The sequence below is a fragment of the Tauraco erythrolophus genome, unplaced genomic scaffold (assembly GCF_009769465.1).
Source record: "Tauraco erythrolophus isolate bTauEry1 unplaced genomic scaffold, bTauEry1.pri scaffold_50_arrow_ctg1, whole genome shotgun sequence".
Classification (NCBI taxonomy): Eukaryota; Metazoa; Chordata; class Aves; order Musophagiformes; family Musophagidae; genus Tauraco; species Tauraco erythrolophus.
In genome coordinates, this window is record NW_028238618.1 from 298771 (window position 1) to 319573 (window position 20803).

General features: G+C 50.0%; 1 protein-coding gene across 1 annotated transcript; it reads left to right on the forward strand.

Moving 5' to 3' along the window:
• Positions 1-4188: 4188 nt before the first annotated feature.
• Positions 4189-17301, forward strand: LOC147525907 (uncharacterized). Its single transcript, XM_086630808.1, is given in 10 exon segments — positions 4189-4419; positions 6388-7116; positions 7118-7933; positions 9013-9049; positions 13499-13559; positions 14503-14816; positions 15707-15886; positions 16387-16457; positions 16887-17015; positions 17284-17301. Coding segments are annotated over 10 exon segments (2586 nt in total).
• Positions 17302-20803: the final 3502 nt, after the last annotated feature.

A 20803-nucleotide genomic window follows, 5' to 3' on the forward strand; every position in this document is an offset into this window, starting at 1 on the left:
GGTATCAGATTTGGCGACCCAGATGGGACCCTCTCTGTTCGGCTGCAGGACCCGCTGAGAACAGGACTCCCTTGGGCGCCCCCGGGGATTTCCCCGGAGGGACTCCTCGCCTCAATCGGATCGCTGCGGGAACAGACAAGGACCATCTTCCATCTTAGAGAAGGTATTAAGGTATTCTTTTGATTCTTTTGGTTTGGGGACCAGTCCATTAAGGTAGCTCTCTGTAAGCCGTACGCAAGATAGCGTATACCAGGCAGCCAGCGCCTCAAAGGTGTGCTTTGGTTATAGTTGTGGGAGCAATTACAGTTGTGGGGTCCAGTCCCACTCGGGGTAGCTTTCCGTAAGCCGTAAGCTGAGACTTGCGCAGGACAGCGTATACCGGGCAGCCAGTGCCTTAAAGGTATACTTTGGTTACAATTGTGGGTTCCAGTCCCACCAAAGGCGCCTTAAGAAAAACAGAAAAAAAAAAACACACTTAAGTGACTACAATTGTGGGTTCCAGTCCCACCGGAAACCATCTGGAAGCTGAAATATTAATCCTGTATTGAATTCTATGTGTTTGTTTGTGTGATTCTAAGAGTTGTATTAATTGTATGGTTGGATTTTTTGTGGTTGCAATTGTAAGACTTGTTTTTGTTCTGTGTGTGTGTGACTGAAATGTACTTTTAGTACAAAGCGAGTGCGGAGTCTTGATCCGTGGTTCTGTCCTCCCGCAGGGGAAACAGCCGGAGATAGACGAAGCAATAGAAAATAAGAGTGAACGTATTTTAATTTTAATTCCAGTTGTTTGTTTGGTAACAACAGGATTGGGATAATAATAATCCAACAAATAATGGGTAACCAACAGAGCGGGGAAATTTTAAAAAAGAGTCCGTTAGGATGCGTCTTAGCACATTGGAAAGATATTGGGGGTCCCCCAGGAGGAAATGTAAATAAGAAAACTTTAGTTAAATACTGTAACCAGTGGTGGCCGTTATATAAATTGGAAGAAGGGGAAAAATGGCCAAATAATGGAACTTTGAATTATAATACTCTATTGCAATTGATGCTGTTTCTCAGAAGAAATGAAAAATGGGATGAGGTGTTATATGCTGATATGTTTTTCACTTTAAGAGATCATCCTGAGTGGCAAAAGGAATGTGGTATAAATTTAGTCCCTAAAGACCCCTTTGTTTTGGCACTAGAGAAAGATAAAAAGAAGGAACAAGGAAAGCTGAAACGATGTTGTTCAGCATGTAGTATTGGAGAAAGGTGTTTGAAAGCAAAAGATCGGGAAAGTGAGGAAAGGATTGAAGATTATATATCACCACCTCCTGCATTACCCATGGGGTTTCCTGATGGGAACAATGGGAACAGTAACTCAGCAGTGGGGGGATCACCACCAACATCACCCCCTGCATCAACATCAACATCACCCCCTGCATCAACACCACCAACATCACCCCCTGCAGCAGCAGCACCACCATCACCCCCTGCAGCAGAGGGGGAATCAACCCCGATTACTGCCCGAACGCGTAGTAAAACAGGACCAATTCTCCAGGCACCACTTAGAGAAGCTATGGGGCCAGCAGGACCGATGACAATTAAGGTCCCTTTTTATATGGGAGATTTGGACACCTGGAGGGAAGAGGTTAAAAATTACAGAGATGATCCATTAAGAATTACCAAAAGATTTGAATTCATAGTTAAAAATCAAAACCCAGACTGGAAAGATATAGACATACTGTTAGATGCAATGACTGAAACTGAGAAACAGTTAATTCTAAAAACAGCCCGAACTCAAGTGCAGGCTCAAATGAGAGCCGGAACGATGGCAGGGGGAGTCGATCAGTATGTTCCCCTGATTGACCCACACTGGGATCCGAATGATAATACAGATCAGCGCACATTAAGGCAATATCAAAACTGGATAAAATTTGGACTAGAAAACGCGATCCCAAAGGCTGTAAATTGGTCAGCACTTTATGCTGTAAAACAAGGGCAAACCGAAACCCCCACGGAATTCTTAGACAGATTACGATTGGCAATGCGTAAATATACCACTTTAGACCCCTCATCTGAAATAGGGCAGCAACAATTGGTATCGTTATTTTTGGGCCAGTCATCAGACGATATTAGAAGAAAACTCCAAAAACTAAAAGAGCCTGAAGTGCGGAATTTAGAAAAATTAATTGAAGAAGCATGGAGGGTGTACAGGAACAGAGAAAGCGATGAAAGGAGAAAATTAAGTAGAGCATTAGCCACAGCAACAATCTCGGCATTACAACAACAAAGTGCAGGACCCCAAGGACCCCCTGGAGGTAGAGGAGGGCCTCGCCAGGGATCTCGAGGGAGTTTCCAAACAACATTACGATCAAATCAGTGTGCTTACTGTGGAAAACAAGGGCATTGGAAAAAGGAATGCCCTAAATTAAAGCCTGAGGTGGTTGCTGAAGCTAAATGACGGGGACCTGGGGAATCTACCCTGGCGGATCCACTGGTTAAATTAAAGCTGGGAACCAGAATGAGGAGGTAGAATTTTTAATAGATACAGGTGCCTCATATTCTGTATTGAATCAAGAACTAATACCTGTAGACCATGATTTTGTAACTGTAATAGGAGCCACTGGCCAGCAGAAAAAGGCTTTTTTTCTACAGCCAATTAAATTTCAGATTGGAAAACAAGTAGGGATTCACCAATTCCTTTATTTACCAGAATCTCCGAAACCTTTACTTGGACGGGACCTATTAGAGCAATTGGAAGCACAAATAATTTTTGAAAAGGGTAAGGTAGAATTCAAAGTAAAAGATGATCGATTAATTGAAGTTTTAAGTTTGGCTATGATCCAAATTGAAAAACAAACTAAGAGTACCGCAGAGATTGAAGAAATTTTAGATCAAGTGTATCCAGGGGTATGGGCTTCTGAGATTCCAGGTAAAGCAACGGATGCTGTACCGATAAAGGTGGAAGTAAAACCTGGTTCTGGTGCAATTAGAATAAAACAATATCCTTTAAGGTTGGAAGACCGAAGGGGCATAAAAGAAACAATTGAAAAATTCCAAAAATTTGGGTTACTGATTGAATGTGAGTCAGAATATAATACCCCAATTTTACCAGTAAAGAAACCAGATGGGAAATACAGAATAGTACAAGATTTAAGAGCAATAAACAGAATTGTGGAGGATCTGTATCCAGTAGTAGCAAACTCGTACACTTTGTTAACCAGCCTGAAAGAAACATATGAATGGTTCACAGTTCTGGATTTAAAGGATGCATTCTTTTGCCTCACCTCGGCCCCTGAAAGCTGTAATTTATTTGCTTTTGAATGGGAAAACCCCGATTCGGGACGTAAAACTCAACTCGCTTGGACAGTGTTACCTCAAGGATTTAAAAACAGCCCTACAATTTTTGGGAACCAATTAGCAAGGGAATTGGAACTTTGGGAAAGGCCTCCAGGCAATGGCATTCTTTTACAATATGTGGATGATATTTTGATAGCTACAGGAAAGAGAGAAGAGTGTAAAGAATGGACTGTGAACTTACTGAACTCTCTCGGATTAAGTGGTTATCGAGTGTCATTACAGAAAGCCCAAGTCCTGCAGAGGGAAGTGATCTACTTGGGATTCCTGATTTCCAAAGGACAACGACAGCTCGGAAATGAAAGGAAGGAGGCCATCTGCAAGACTCCAGAACCAACTACGGTAAAGGAACTTCGAACTTTTCTGGGAATGACAGGTTGGTGTCGTTTATGGATTCATAATTATGGACTGTTAGTTAAACCTTTATATGAACTACTGAAAGACAATCAGAAACAATTAATTTGGACTGATGAGGCCAAAAGAGCCTTCAAAGAATTAAAATTAGAACTGATGAGAGCCCCTGCTTTGGGCTTACCAGATGTGATGAAACTTTTTTGGCTGTTTGCATATGAAAAACGAGGAGTGGCCCTGGGAATTTTAGCCCAAAAGCTGGGACCCTACAAGCGAGCAGTAGCATATTTTTCCAAACAATTGGACGCAGTCAGCAAAGGATGGCCAGGATGCCTCCGGGCAGGGGCGGCTGTCGTCGTAATCATTCCAGAGGCTCGCAAGTTTACCCTAGGGCAGAAAATGATCATTTATACTTCCCACGCAGTAATTTCTGTCTTAGAACAGAAAGGTGGACATTGGTTATCACCGTCAAGATTCTTAAAATATCAGGCGATCCTGATGGAGCAGGATGATGTGGAAATCGTTACATCTACAATCGTTAACCCTGCCTCTTTCCTGAGTGATAAACAGGAAACTGACCCCATCGTACATGACTGCATAGAGACAATTGAAACTGTCTATGCAGGTAGACTGGACCTGAAAGAAGAACCACTGGAAGAGGCCGATCATACCTGGTACACAGATGGGAGCAGCTTTGTGAAGAATGGAGTCCGAATGGCCGGGTATGCGGTAACAACAACTAATCAGGTAATAGAAGCAAGATCTCTCCCAAAAGGTACGTGGGCACAGAGGGCAGAAATAATTGCCTTGGTGAGAGCGCTGGAGCTCGCTGAAGGGCTGCGAGTAAATATATGGACAGATTCAAGGTATGCCTTTGGTGTAGTACATGCTCATGGAGCGATCTGGAAAGAACGAGGACTTTTAACCACACAAGGAAAAGGTATTAAACATGCCGATATGATACTGCGACTTTTAGAAGCAGTTCAGCTTCCAACAGCTGTGGCCATCATGCGTTGTAAAGGTCATCAAAAAGGTAACACTGACAAGGAGGTGGGTAACGAATTGGCTGATCGTAAAGCGAGGCAAGCAGCGGAACAAGGTGAGGTATTAAGTTTGATCCCAGAAAAATCCTTATCACTACCTGAAAAGGTAGAATATGATGAAAAAGATAAAAAGCTTATCAAAGATTTAAAAGCTAAGGTTAATCCATCAGGATGGGCAACAGTAGAGGACAATCGAATAATCGTTCCCTTTAGAATACTGTGGATGTTGATAAAAACTGAGCATGGCAAAACTCATCGGGGAACAGAAGCTTTATACAATTCTCTCTCTAAGCAAATAATAGCCCGAAGTTTATTTCAAACTGTAAAAATGTGGTTAGTAGATGTGAAACCTGTTTAAAGAATAACTCAAAGGCAGACAACCGGGTAAAGTTTGGAAACATTGACAAAGGATGTGTTCCAGGTCAGAATTGGCAAATAGACTTCTCGGAATTGCCTAGAAAAGGGGGTATAGATATCTGTTAGTATTAACAGATGCCTATTCCGGATGGCCTGAAGCATTTCCCTGTCGGACTAACAAAGCTCGAGAAGTGACTAAAGTTTTGCTAAGGGAAATCATCCCTCGGTTTGGAGTCCCTGAAGTAATTTCTTCAGACAGGGGGCCGCATTTTGTATCACAAGTAGTGCAATCTGTTAGTAAATTTTTAGAAATTGACTGGAAATTGCATACACCTTATCGACCCCAAGCAAGCGGGCAGGTGGAGAAAATGAATCACTTAATAAAAACACAATTAAGCAAGATTTGTCAAGAAACCAACTTGAGATGGGATCAGGCCCTTCCAATTGCCTTATTAAGGCTTTGAACTAAACCAAGAACTAAGGAAAAATTGAGTCCCTTCGAAATCTTATATGGGAAACCATTTCAAACTAGGTATCAAGGGCAAGATCTCAGTCAAGTTGGAGAAATGGGCTTAGAGCAATATTTGATAGCATTAGGAAAACAATTGGAAGAAGTAAACAAAGTAGTAATGTCCACCAGGGCACAGGGATTAGATTCTCCAGTGCATACATTCAAACCTGGAGATTGGGTTTATGTTAAAACCATTTCAGGTCACCCCCTTGAGGAGAAGTGGAATGGACCGTTCCAGATATTGCTGACAACCTACACGGCGATCAAGATCAGAGAACGACCTGCTTGGATTCATTACTCCTGGGTGAAGAAAGCACCTGAGGAACAATGGACAGCAGAAGCCACAGGATCAACAAGAATAAGACTGACCCGGTGTTAATTGTCACCATTCTGATAAGTATGATTGAAATGGTAAACACTTCCACTCCAAGTTGGCCATGGTCTCACGCCTACCTTAAGTCCACAGGAAGTATGGGACCATCTTTGAACTTAAATTTAGCTACTGTGGTTATGCATGGAATGCAAATATACTCAGAACATGAGTGGGGCTGGGACAAGGACAGTGAGGCTCCCCTCTTGATGGGAACAATCGGAGAAGGGATCCAAATAGGTTGCCAAATGACCAATGGGTCCATCCATGAGAAAGCAACTCAAATTACTGTAGAAGGAACTAATAATTCTGTGCTCACAAAGAATCTTTGTGCCCTCGAAAATGAAAAACTAGAATGCTGGAGCAATTTTACATTAACCCAGCCTGTCTTTATAATTTGCCTCTGGAATACTCAGAAAGGTGACATGGCTCTCACACTTAAATTCAAAATGGGCATTATTGAACCAGTGACAACAATCACTCCCAGCCCTAACATGATAACAAGTTCATCTAGCACAACGCCACCTATGCCAAATACTCTATTTTTTGAAATTGGACCTTACGTAATTCAGAATACAGGACAACAGCAGATATTGTTTAACCCGTCACGATCCCTCAGACGAGTTGAATTGTCAATGCACAGTAACATCTCCAGTATCCAGCCAGCCTGTTCACCATTTCTGAAAACCTCTTACATGGGGTGGAAAATGTGGTTACATAGACGAAATATCTTCTCCGAAAAACGAATGAAGAGGGATGTTACCGGTATCATGGGAACAGGAATGGGAATTCTAAATAATATAGACTCTGAGGTCCTAATGAATAAATTAGTTACAATAACTAGTGACCTAAACGAGTTGGAACATCCTTTACGATCTTCCCTTTTGGCTCTGGGAAGTGAACAGTGGCTTTTATCACGTACATTACCTCAGTGGGAGAACATAAATGAAAAAGACCATCAGTCCATTATAGATGCATTTGGTGCAGCCCCAAACAATATCTCTTTAGCTCTCAGCTGCATCCAAGCTCAATCGTGGATTCAATCCACAACAGCTATGATTATAAAGGAAGGTGAAGAAGGCACTTTACCCAATGAGATTCAGAAAGTGATATGGGATAAGGCAAATAATTTTGAAAAAAAGATTCCAATCTTGGTGGCAGTTAGTTAATTTTACTTATGATCCCAAAAATGATATGGTCACAGCCTTTGTGTTAACTATACACAATGCTTCGGTATACACAATATATCCAATCATTGCATTAGGATTAAATCACAATGGGACTACACTGTATCCCTTGGAACACAGAGTGTGGGCACGAAAGAGTGAGAATAAATGGCAAACAATTGACATTAGCACATGCATTGTGCAAGGGCAACAAGGATTCATTTGTGAAAGCAATACCATCAGAGCTCAAGACATCTGTCTTGACACTGAACAGAATGTTTGTCACTTTGAGATACATCCTGACGAAAAACCTAAAACTGTACTTGTATATATAGGTAATGGCTGTGTTTGCCTAAGAACTTCCTGTAATTCCATTTTGGTAGACAACATTACTAGAAATATGAATGATCACTCTAACCTTTGTATCTGTAATTTTGTAACTATCACAGGATGCGATTTTACTTATTTAGCTCCCATCACATCTTATCAATTACTAAAATCTAACTATACATTGTATCATGACCTGCGGCCTACCCCTATTGGAATGAACTCAGCGTTGCTGAACAGACTGGTGCAACATGAAGACTTAAGACGACTGCTGAAGCAAGTCCGAGAAGATGGACAAAAAAAAACTCTGATAACTGTCCATCACGACGCTGAAGAAATACACCACGTCCTGGAACGAGTGAAGAAAGATGGAGAACATCATTGGTGGAATATTTTTATAGGGTATTCACCATCAGCAACTAGAGTGCTGCACTTATTAATACATCCTTTGCTTGTAGTATTAGTAGCAGTAACAATACTAACGATTGTAAACTTTATGTTCTGGTACCAATTAACCAAGTTGACTAGGAGAGTTTGGGTACTACTCACAATTCTTAAACATGAACAATATGAAATTTGCGAAAGAATTCGCAAGGATAAAGAAAAGGGGGGAATTGTTACCCAACAATAAAGGGGTTAAAGTTTTGTGTAGCAGTTTCATGAAGGGTTCAGTAGGTGATTTACACACACCTAAAGAAACTAACCAGACGTCCAGCCTTGAAGCTGCCAGCAGTGATTAAAACAGAGACTCTTTATCAAGAACTGTCTGCCCTTGGAGGGAACATCCCAGAAACTGCAGAAACTGCATAAACTTTGTTCTCATGTTTTTCTAAACTGTGAACATGCAGTGACTTGGGGAAAAGGTAATTCCGGCAGGGGGAGATCGCGACCACCGACTCACGGACCACCTACCCTAATTACACCCCAGACCCAAAAGAAAGGGGCGGAGGAGGAAAACTGAGCATGCGAAGTGATTTACATGAAAAGCGAGAGAAAATTAACCAATTGTTTAAGAATATGTAAATATGTTATGAATTATGCATGATTGTAGTGTATAACTAATTTTCTGTCCAGAAGCCGGTGTGCACGCTAGGAGGAGAAATCCCCCGTGCACCCAGCGCTGCAATAAAGAATACCTGCTTTCTAAAACTTTAAAACAAGTCTTGGAAAGTTCAGTTTCCTTTTCAGGTATCAGCCCCGCTCCTCAGTGCCGGTGGTTCGCCCCACGCTCCCCCCGCCCGGGGCGAGATGGTCTCTCCCGCCTCACACCGCCCCTCCAGCCCGGCAGGCCCCGCCCGTTCGGTCCGACCCTCCCTCGTCCCGCTCGTGATTGGCCGAGCCTCACCGCCTCGCGCGGAGCAGCCAATGGCGGCGCTCTGCCCGCCCGGCCCCAAGATGGCGGCGGCGGGGGCTGCGGGCCGGCGGCGCTGAGGGCGTGCGGGGGCCGCCGCCTTCCTCCGCGGGCCCGGCCGGCCGGGGGGCTCCTCGTCCCTGTCCCTGTCGCTGTCCCGCTCCGCCCCCCCCCCCCTCCGCCGCGGCGGCCGAGAGCGGCGGCAGCGCTGGGAGCGGAGCGCCGAGCTGCCGGCAGGTGAGCGCGGGCCCGGCCCGGCGGGTACCGGCCGCCCTTCCCGGGGAAGGGGTGTCGGGGGGCGGCGGGGCCGTGTCCGTGTCCGTGTCTGTCCCTGTCCCTGCGCTGAGGGGGGTTTCAGGGGCGGCCCCTCGGCTGCGGGGCGGGGCGGTGGCTGCGCGGCCCGGGGTGCCCCTGCAGGGGGGTGTCCGGGCCGCAGCCCCGCCCCGGCCAGGGGTGCGGGGCTGGGGTCTGGGCAGCCGCTCTGCCCTGGGAAGGGGCTGTCTCGGGGCGCCCCCCGGCTGTGGGGCTGGGGGCTCCGGGGTCCTCCACTTTGACGGCGGGGAGATACCAGGAGTATGTACCCCAGCTCTGGGGCAGGGAAGCTGTGGGGGCCCGGGGTGCCCCCCGCAAAGGGGGAATGGCGGGGGCACCCTCGGCTGTGAGGAAGGGGAGTTTTGCTGGAGAGAGCCCCTGTACAGGGGACAAGGATAGTGCCAGGATTGCCCCCTCAGCTGCAGGGCAGGCCTTGTGTGGACCCCTGTGGGCACCCTCTGCCGTGGGAAGCAGGGTGGGAGGAGGTCAAGGTGTTGAAGGCCCCCCTGGGGTGGCCTCGGAGCCGGGGCTGTACCGTCCTCCTTTGTCCAGGTACTGAAGAAACCCCTTCGCTTCCTGACGCCCTTAGCGATGTCGCCTTGTGTGGCAGCAACTCTGTCCCAAGCAGGTGCCCCTGCCGATGCATGTGCCCCCCTGTTACCGTATCGTCTGCGAGGTGTCACTCCTGGTCCCCCTCTGCTTGATATGAGGGGCTGTGGGGCTCACTGTGTGCACCTGCCCTGCTTTGGTTCCTCTGGCTGCAATGTCCTGGTTCCTGTCGAGGCACCCACACCCACCCCATGGATGGGAGAAACAGGTGAAATGCTTGTTTAAGCTGGGTTTAGGAGGAAGAGGCTGATGGTGATGAAGGAGATGCTCCCTGCATGGCTTTGGGAACAAGGCTGCCGTGGGGAGCAGGTACCCACCTCTCGGGGGGAGAGGCTTTGAAGTGCTGTTCCCATCTGGTGCTCCTCACGTTTGCTCTCCTTGATCTTATCCAAACCCTGCCCTCCCCCTCCTGGTGTGCGGACACCGTCGGAAATGCTCCGTTGGCTCTAAATGCTGCCGGGCCGGTTCCGTCTCCCTTTCGAACGCGCTTCCACCCGGTCCTGGTTGTGGCACCAGCTCCCTCGGGCTGCTCGGTGGGATAACCCGGGTCTGCACAAGCAGCGGGAAAGCACCGAGCACTGCGCGTCCCTCCTCTTTCGCTCGGGGACAGGAAAAGGCTGTGCTCTCCCTTTGCCTGCCGCTCGCCCCCCCCTCAGCAGGAGGTCCCGGCCGTGCTCCCAGCTGGTGGTCTTAGACAGCAGTGGGTGACTGTGAGCTTTGACTTGGAAAGCTCTAGCCAGATGAACCGGTCTGGGAGGCCGCCGGCCCTGCCTAGACAATACACTCCTGCGTTAAGTTTTTGGCAAAGTTCTCCCCGGCTCCTAACTGGCTGCTTGGCAAATATCCTGCTATCCAGGATGCTTGCTACCACCTCGAAATACCCTGTGTGCCAGTCCTTTCCAGGAGCAGTTGCCAACAGGTCTCAGGCGAAACCGCGAAAGGTGGAGGTGGGACGTGCTGCATCCATGGTTGCTAGATGTGAAGCTCCCGTTCCTCTTTTTCGTCTGAGCTTTGAGAGATCTTCTCGTACAGATTCTTGGCTCTCTCCTTTCTTTGCCCTGACAAGCTGGCAGAGGGAAGCTTTGGAAAGATTTGGAGACTGTGTTAGCTTTCTTTTCCATGACACTTTGTGCGTTTGGTCACTTACTTGTATTTGCTTTCAGCTGGTGTGTTTTCCCTCTAGATTTAGGGTGACAAAACTAGTAAATGTTGGCAGGATGGTCTGCTGGGTTTATCCTGTGCGATGTGTTGTTTATTTCCTGCCCTATAGAGAGGTGGGCAGCCAGGCTCTGCTCGGGATATTTCTGTGCTGTTTTAAAAGGGGAGAGACAGAGTCTACTAGGAACAAACATGTTCTGTGTCCGAAGTGGCACTGAGATTTCATGGATATGCTTTCTGCTGCAGTGTCAGTAACCCACACCCTGTGATGATCTGTGGTGTAATGCAGACACCACAGCTGTTGTACCAGACGCTGAACATACAGGTGACAAGAAACGTCTGTCCCAAAGAACTGAAACTGAGGTAGGACAGGGAACTAGTCAGCTCGGGAGCACAGCATCAGCTTAGGTCTCTGCTCCTGATCCAGTGGTGTGTTCTCTGAGATGTAGTGCCTGCCCGGAGCCTTCTGGCCATGTGAAAGTCAGGTGAAGACGGCTTCGGACAGGGAGTTAAGCTTGGAGACAGCAGATTCATCTAGCTGAGCTGCATCAGCGAACAGCAGACAAGAGTGAGTAAATAAAGTTACTGAGCATGATTTGGTGGTGTCACTCCTCCGGCCTCAATTTGTGACCTCAGAAGTGGCCTGTTGCACACCCCGGAGCATTTGAACTCCTCTTGTCCAGTCTGTTACACTCTCTGCTTGGGTGGGTAGGGCAGAGAATCGGCAAAGATGGGACAAGCATGGGGAGCATCTGCTTCATGCAGCGGTTCGAGCTCACCGATGCAGGATGGTGGTGTTCAGCCCTGCCTCTGTAGCCTGCTGAAAACCAGACTGTCGTCTTCAGCCACTTGTGTGGGAGCACAGACTGGTGGGCTGTGCAATTAGATCAGCTCAGGATGCTTTGTCTGGGGAAGCCTGACTTCAAATTCTTTAAAAAGAGCTGCCTCGGAGGTAGGACCCTCTGCCGTTGTATCAGCTGTTAGCTGGTGAAGGCTTCGGCCGATTGCTTCAGAGCCCCAGGAAAGGGTTTCCTCACCCAGAGCTGGCTGCCACATCCAAGACACATAGTTTGCTTGGCTTGTGAAGCTCAGGCCTTCGCACGTGGATCAAAGCAGTCACCCGCTGGCAGCGTGTGGATCCCCGCGTGGTGGGGAGCAGCGTCGTGACTGCTGTCACGAGACGGTGTGAACTTGGTGCTGGGTATCGGAGAGACTCTGCCGGCTCCTCTTCTGCAAGGAGCTGCCATGAGTCATTGGGAAGCAGCGCTGATCTGGAGGGGTTGTTTTTCTTACTCCTGATAATCTGCTTGCTATGCCCACCCACGGGGGTGCCTCTACTTAATAGCTGTCCTGACTCCTAGATGCTAATTAGTCAGCAAAGTCTTTCCTAGGCTGGATCGCTGGTGGGTAAACACAGTGAGCCTTTTCAGTGCTTCCAGCCATGAGGGGTGGCTGCTGCAGCAGCGAGCCCACCCCTCGCCAGGCTTCACCACCAGGATATCTCTGTGCTCTGCTGTGGATCTCTGCAGCTCTCCCCTGCCAGCTGGTCATGTTGCTGCCACCTTCCCAGCGTCAACTGGTTCCCAGCATGCTTTCCAGCTGCACCATGCCGCTGTTCTCCTCCTACACGGCTGGGCTCTGCTTGTTTTACTGCCGGGCACCATCTGCAGCTCCTGGAAACCGGGCCAGCGCTGTTGACCCAAGAGGAGCTTGTCCCTTGTGTGCCAGCTCTGAATAGACCCTTGTCGCTGCAGTGGGATGCGGGACTGTGCTGTGTACCAGGGGATGGGGAAGACTTGTTTTCCAGAGTTGGTTTTTCAGGGTGAGGTGGCTGTGAATAGTTACCCAAAGGGAGGTAATAACTCAGGATCCCTGTCTCACATCCAGAGCCCGTAAAACTAGTGATGAGCTCTTGTCTAGTAGCTCTTCTCCAAGATGGTGCTCCCCATGTTGCAGTGCCTGCAGCCCTCGGGCTCCCTGTCCCACTAGACCCAATCCACAGAGAGGGGAGCTGAGGGACTGAGACGTGGTGACTCATTTCAGGCCACGTAGGACGTAGTTGATTAAGGTGGGATTTGGACCCAAGTCAAACCCCCTACCGTACCAGAGACCGCTTTGCTGTAGCGTTGGCCACAAGCCCAAGAGCCAGTGTGGGGTTCAGACCCTCAGCTGTGTTGTGGAGGAGCCCCAGTGTCGCTGGCTAGAGTCCTTCCCTGACCCATGGGACTTGGAAGCGTAAATTCCCAAACCTGGAAAACCCCTTGATGGAAAAAGAGTGAACATCGGTGTGAAGGCAGGGGGAGCTGAGACGTGGTCACTCGGAGTGAATCCGTGGTGCAGAAGGAGCGGATCTCAAATCCCAGCTCAGGCTGGAGAGAGCCTAAGGGTTTGAACAAGGCTTCTCTTTGCTGCTGCAGGGAACAAATCTTCAGCTGAATGTGGCACTTTGGACCTAAGGCTTTGAAGACAGAAGGCTGTTGAAGTTGCTTTTGGTCTGTATTCAGCTCCCAACAGCAGGCAGGAAGCGTGACCCCAGTCTAGGCTGAGGAGATTATTCATGGGTGCTCTGTGGCTTTTTGCATTGTCTTTTTCTCTCATTTTTCTGCAGCATTCAACCTGTCTATGGAGCACAGCATCTGCCGCTGGATCCCCGGCTCACCAAAAGGTAAGTGTGTATTTTCTGGAGACCCAGGCCATGAGGCTTTGCAGGTTTTTGGCTCCATCCTGCAGCAGGTGGAGGTCTCCAGCATCCCCTGGCACTGTGATGTTCTGGCAGTGGTGTTTGGTGCTGTCTTGAGCTCTGCGAATGCTTGCAGGGAAAGCTTATCTACTGGCACCCTTTATGGCCAGAAATCCATGTCGTACCAGCCACATCGAAGGAGACAGGTGTATTTTTTAGCAATGGTGTCTCAGCACCGTGCTTCCCTTGGGAAACAGAAAAATTACGCGGAGGGGGAGTTAAAGCTGCCCAGCAGCTGCGAGGCTGGAGAACCGCAGCACCTTTCCTGGCAGGAAAGGGCAGAGCTGATCTGAACTGCCTCCTTGTCTCTGTCTCGTGCTGTGTAGCGGTGAAGGTTCCTCGTTTGCTGTGACACTTCAGGTGGTGGACTTTGATTCCTGGAGCTTAAAGGTAAATCCGAAGGCTCCTCCTTTGCCTGAGAAAAGAGCCAGGCTGGTCTGTCTGCTGGGAGCCATCGCAGCTGTGTCAGGAGTGTCCATGAGGGCAGACTGGCTCCGTCTGACCTCTGACGTGCCTCTCCCCAGGTCGCAAGACTTTTTGGGTGTTAATCTACCAGTTTTCTCTAGGGTGAGGGGAGGCAAAGCTGGAGGAATTGTATGTCTCGCCCCTTTGCCCTTCTGAGCCGGGAAGCCTGGTGCCTCTCCAGCTGCCTGCTGGCACTATGGCCTCTGTGCCCTGCCATCATACCAGCTTGGGCTCTGCCTCCAGGCAGCCTGGAGAGACTTAACATGTTCCTTGGGTTTGGGAGGAGGGACAGGGAAATGGGAAAAAGGGAGTGGCTGATTGGAGTGAGGACGTAAGGAAGGAAAGAAAATGGATTCATCTGACAGCATGGCTCTGATACTGTTTCTGTCTCTCTGGCTCCCAGCTTCATCAAGGACCGCTCCAAAGCCAACGTGCTGCCTATAAGAAGCAAGAAGGCCTCCAGCTTTCACGAGTTTGCCTGCAATACCAGTGATGCCTGGGACATCAGCGATGATGAAGATGAGGATTTCTCTTCCTCCTCTTCCTCTTTGCAAACTCTGAACTCTAAAGTGACCAAGGCCACGGCAGCCCAGGTCCTGGAGAACCACAATAAGCTGCGGGCAAAACCCGAGTGGGCCCAGTCTGCTCTCAGTGACATGCCCACCAACTGCAAGGTCATCAAGTCCAGCAGTGAGACCCAGCTCTCTAGGACATCTGGTAAGAGCTGTCTTCAGGTGTAGCTCCAGTGCTTTCCCGGTTGGCCACTGAACTCAGCCACTTGCTGCTGCTCACATGTTATGGGCGAGAGGCTGTGGCACAGCCTGTAAGCTCAACAGAGACTTTTGCCTCCTTGTAGTATCCTGTACTCCAAGGAGCCATTTTTGGAGGCCTGGCCTTAATGCTTCAGTGTCCTTTCCTGTTCAGTATCCTGCATACGGGCATGTTTGCCCCAGAGGATCCCATGTTCTGGGTGCTAAGGGATTTTGGAGATCTGTTAAGTTCTTGCTTGGGGTTGCTCACCATCTGCTTCCTTTGTGGCCCAGTGTGCTGCTCTTAGTAAAGGTCTGGACGAGGTCCTGCTGGCCCCAGCTTGGGCAGGGAACTGGGCAGCATCAGCCCCTGCTCATTCTGCCTTGTTGCAGGCAGACAGCTGCCTGTGCTGTGGGAGTAACCCAGCAGGTCCCTGCTGCCAGCAGGTGGCATTGGCAGCTCGTCACCTCCTCTGTGCTAGCAATTAGCTTGATCACTGTTTAGATCAGAGACGAGCAGGGGCAGGTCTGAAGGTCAGTTCCTCTGGGATTCCCACGGACTCCTTCTGCCTCGTCTCTGCCCATGGCTTCCCATGTGAACAGAGAAGTCTGATCCGCTGGCGGAGAGGTGTCTGGCTGTAGGAGGAAGAAAGAGAAGGAGTAGTGGAAGAGCCACGACAGGTGCCTGTGAACCGGCTGATCCCTCGGAGTGGGCCAGTGATGCTCTGTTTGCTGAGGCTGGGGAAGAGAAAGGTGAAATCTGCAGTGGCAGGTCTCTGACAGTGGCCAGAGGAGCGAGGCAGGGTTGGAGAGGTGCTGTCTGCTTCCCCACCTCACTGCAGCATCTGCTGCTTGCAGAGGAGGCCTGTGTGCGGACCCCTCTTCAGAAGCAGCAGTCTCTTCCCCTTCGGCCTGTCATTCCACTCGTCACCCGAGTCTCTGACCAAAACACTTCAGGTGCTCCCCCCATGACGGTGAGGGGAAAAAACTGCTTGGAGAAGTTTTGACAGCTCCTTTCCAGCCACAACACGGACCTGGGTGAGTGTGGCAAAACGGGGCTGCCGGTGGGCGGGTAGGGGAAGGCAGAGGGGGCCTGATGCCTGCTTCAGGTTGTGATCGGGTCTGCTCCAGGGTGGAAAAAATAACTGCTTGCAATTGCACCAAGTGGGATGGTTGCATGAACTGCTCTGTTGGCAGATGGTGATGTCCTCCACCAGCTCCCTGTCTGTTCCCAGTCTCTCCGCGTCTCACAAATGGTGGTTGTGATCTCTGGGGTCTGTTGGGCTCTGCATGAGAACTGAGGTTCCGGCACATCAGAGCCTCTGCAGCCGCTGGTTCTGTACCCAGGCTGAGCTGAAATCGTCTCTGCTCCCCTTACCGCAGACCCACATCCCGAGGCGTTGCTGATGTTGAGCCTTCCCAGAGACTCAGTGTCTCCAGAGCCTGCAGGAGCAGACTGGGCTTTCCTCTTCTTCTAGGTATGGTGGTGCCTGGACGTGCCTAGGATCTACTCCATTGCCACCACTGTCCGTTTGCAGATGAGCTGAGGAAATGCAGCTGGCCTGGTGTGCCCAGAGAGGTCCGGCCCATGACGCGACGTCTCCTCTCCGTGAGCACTCGGAGCTGTGACGCAGGAGCCTGGGGGAATGTGCCAAGCCAGGGACACACGCTTCTAGACCTTCGCGTGTCCCGTAACAGGTTTGCTCCTGTCGTATCTGTGCCCAGCCTACGGGTGAGCCGTAGTTTTTTTGACTGGGGAGTGTAATCGCTACGTTCTCTTTGAGCATGAAGCCCAGACTGGTGCCGGGAGTATGTGGTTCACTCTGTTTTTGGGAAACTGAATCCTGTGAAGTTGAGTTGCTCCAAGATCACTAAAGGCACCAAGGGCTGGGAAAGCCAAATCCCATGAAAGCTCTTTCCCCAGCTCCCGAGTCTCTGTGCCAGGTGCTTGTGGGTGCACAGCTGACTGGCAGGATTTCAGGCGGTGGTTTGTGGTGAGGGAAGAGGGTCTGCCCTGACATGGATTTTCCTGCCGCAGGGTTATCTCCCCGCAAACATGGAGCGGCGAAAGCTGGCTTTGCAGTGCAAGCAGGAGGAGTACTTTGGCTTCATCCAGCAGTATTATGATTCCCGGGATGAGGAGCACCATCAAGACACCTACTGACAGGTACGAGCCCTCTGCCCATTGCCTGGCTTTCTGCCTTGGTCGTATCTCTTTCCTCCCTCTTGCTGCTGCTTGTCCATGCGGCTGGAGTCATGCCAGGACTTGCTCTAGCTGTAGCTATTAGGAGCCTTCTCCTTGGGGACAGGGCACCATGTTTCTGTCCATCTTCTTATGGGTGTTAGTTTAAGCCTTCCCTAAATTGATCTAGTGCCTAGATTTCAGACCTCAGCTCTTTCCCAGCTCTGACCACCTGCCCACACCTGCACTGCAGAGGCTGGAGATGCACTGAGAAAATGATCTACAGTTTTAGCTGTCATCTGTAGCCTTTGCTGTGCTTGTCAGCAAGTGCAGCTCTCGCTTGGGGGGCAGCTCTTGCTTGGGGGGCCACCTGATAGCCTTTGATGAGGACATCACCCAGTGGGTGGATGATGGTAGAGCAGTGGATGTGGTCTGTCTTGACTTCAGTAAAGCATTTGACACAGTCTCCCACGGCATCCTCACAGCTAAACTGAGGAAGAGTGGTCTGGATGATCGGGTAGTGAGGTGGATTGTGAACTGGCTGAAGAGTAGTGGTCAATGGGACAGAGTCCAGTTGGAGGCCTGAATCCAGTGGAGTCCCTCAAGGTTCAGTACTGGGACCAGTGTTGTTTAACATATTCATCGATGACTTGGATGAGGGAATAGAGTGCACGGTCAGCAAGTTTGCTGATGACACTAAACTGGGAGGAGTGGCTGACACACCTGAGGGCTGTGCTGCCATTCAGAGAGACCTGGACAGGCTGGAGAGTTGGGTGGGGAGAAATGTAATGAAATACAACGAGGGCAAGTGTAGAGTCTTGTATCTGGGTAAGAACAACCCCAGGTACCAGTACGAGTTGGGAACTGAACTGTTGGGGAGCAACACAGGGGAAAGGGACCTGGGGGTCCTGGTGGACAGCAGGATGACCATGAGCCAGCAATGTGCCCTTGTGGCCAAGAAGGCCAATGGCATCCTGGGGTGTATTAGAAGGGGTGTGGTGAGTAGGTCAAGAGAGGTTCTCCTCCCCCTCTACTCTGCCCTGGTGAGGCCGCATCTGGAATATTTTGTCCCATTCTGGGCCCCTCAGTTCAAGAAGGACAAGGAACTGCTGGAGAGAGTCCAGCACAGGGCCACAAAGATGATGGAGTGGAGCATCTCCCTTCTGAGGAAAGGCTGAGGGAGCTGGGTCTCTTTAGCTTGGAGAAGAGGAGACTTGAGGGGGGACCTCATTAATGTTTGTAAATATGGAAAGGGTGACTGTCCTGAGGATGGAGCCAGGCTCTTCTCAGTGGCATCCAATGATAGGACAAGGGGAAATGGATATAAGCTGGAACATAGGAGGTTTCGCTTAAACATGAGGAAGAACTTCTTCCCAGTAAGGGTACCAGAACACTGGAACAGGCTGCCCAGAGAGGTTGTGGAGTCTCCTTCTCTGGAGATGTTCCAAACCCGCCTGGACGCGTTCTTGTGTGGTCTGATGTAGGTGGTCCTGCTCCAGCAGGGGGATTGGACTAGATGATCCTTTGAGGTCCCTTCCAATCCCTGACATTCTGGGATTCTGTGATTGATCCCTAGGAAGTGCTGTTGCTCCTTACAGCCTGAAGCAGAAAGCACAAAATGTGGCTCTGCTATGAGCTGGAGTGAGTTCCCTTTCCTGGGAGGTCAAGAGCCTGGTGGGTGAGGTCTGAGCAGGTTCCCTTTGAGCAGCTTCTCCTGTACCATATTGCTTGAGAGGCTTTGATGGCACTTAGTCGTGACGGAGGCTGGTTGCTCAGGATTGATTTATTGGCTTAGAAGCAGAGTTGTGCACAGTGAGTTATCAGTGCAAGAAGGGATCTGGTCTGCAGCGTCAGAGCTGCTTGCAGGTACCTGCTGTGGCTTCCTGGAGTCCTGTACCGTGTGGGGTGTCGGGGCTCAGCTCTCTGCGTGTGGCTGCAGAATTCATGCTGCTTTGGACCTGTCCATCTCGTGCTGGGGTTGTGCTTCTTGCCATCTTCCAGGGCTGTTTTCACGCCTGACTGAAGCTTCCTCTCTGAATGTGGCCTTCCCGTTTCCATCTATCTCTGAAACTTCTGCTGGAGGAAAAAAATCCTCTGTGTGAGACCCATTGTGTTGAATTTGGCCAAGCAACATCACACCCCCCTTCTGTGCCCAGGGCGTGGGATTCATAGCCAGCCTTTCGGTCAGAAGCACCATGTTCTCCTCTCAGTGGTCACCTCCTCCCTGGTCTGGCTGTGTAGCAGTCAGGGTTTAAGGTAGTTGCCTCGAATGTACGTGGGGAAGAACTGGCAGTGCTTAGTGTCACTTTTGCAACAGGCTTGAAGTCGCTGATTTGGAGCATTGGCTCTTCTCTACAACAGCCCCTGCAGGGCTGGTTCTGGGCTGGGCAGGTCTGGAGGCTCTCTGTGTTGGATCACTAATTCTTGGGATCCCTGGATCAGCCAGGTCTGCCCTTGCACCTGAATCCTTGCAGCAGGAGAGCCAAAAGAGGCCTTGCATGGTTTGGTAATCCTTGCACAGCACGTGCCGTGGGACATCTCACCGTACTGTGGGGAATCTCTCGTTCAAAGGAAGTTCTGCTTGTATTCTTCAAGCTGTTTCCCCCTTGGGAAAGGAGACAATCTATGTGGCTCAGGCAGCCCGTGCTCACAGAGCCACTGTGGGCTTGTACACCTGTATGTCATCTGAGAGTATTTCCGTGTTCAAAGTGTCTGTACAACTGGCCTGGAAAAGATTCCCTCACCTTTCCTTGAAAGCTGGCTCTGGGACATGGACACCAGCACTGGCTCTGTTCTCAAACCTCGTGGGTTTGTTGCCCCTGCTCTCCTTTCAGAGCAGGTGTTTTGTTGACTGCAAGATGTTGGAAGGGACCCACTGTGCTGCCAGCTGGCTCCTCTGCTTAGCTGCCTGCTGTCCTTCCTGAGCTGTTTGTGTCAGAGCCTTCGAAGGGCTGTCTCCTGCAGCAGCTGGCTCAGCAGGACCATTGCAGCCCTCCAGGACCATGACGTGTGTGTGTGGTTCAGAGCTGACAGGCGGAGGTGGGAGTTGACAAGCTGTTGACTTTGGTTAGCTGTTCAGCACAAGGCCAGGCTGACACCCTGATCTTCCACTGGTCAATCTCGTGACTTCTTTATAAAGCAGCCACACCTCTGATAACGGCTGGTCCCCATCTCCAAGTTCATTGTAAACTTCTAACCAATCATAGAATCATAGAATGGTTTGGGTTGGAAGGAACCTTAAAGATCTTCTAGTTCGAACCCCCCTGCCGTGGGCAGGGACACCCTCCACTACACCAGGTTGCCCAAAGCCCCATCCAACCTGGCCTTGAACACTTCCAGGGATGGGGCAGCCACAGCTTCTCTGGGCAACCTGTGCCAGTGACTCACCACCCTCTGAGTGAAAAATTTTTTCCTTATTTCTAATCAAAATCTCCCTTCTTTCAGTTTAAAGCCATTTCTCCTTGTCCTATAAGTACATGCCCTTGTAAAAAGTCCCTCTCCAGCTTTCCTGTAGCCCCTTTAGGTACTGGAAAGCTGCAATAAGATCACCCCGGAGCCTTCTCCTCTCTAGGCTGAACAGCCCCAACTCTCTCAGCCTGTCTCCATAGCAGAGGTGCTCCAGCCCTCGGATCATCTCTGTGGCCTCCTCTGCACCTGCTCCAGCAGCTCCATGTCCTTCTTGTGTTGAGGACCCCAGAGCTGAACACAATATTCCAGGTGGGGTCTCATGAGAGCTGAGTAGAGGGGCAGAATCACCTCCCTTGACCTGCTGC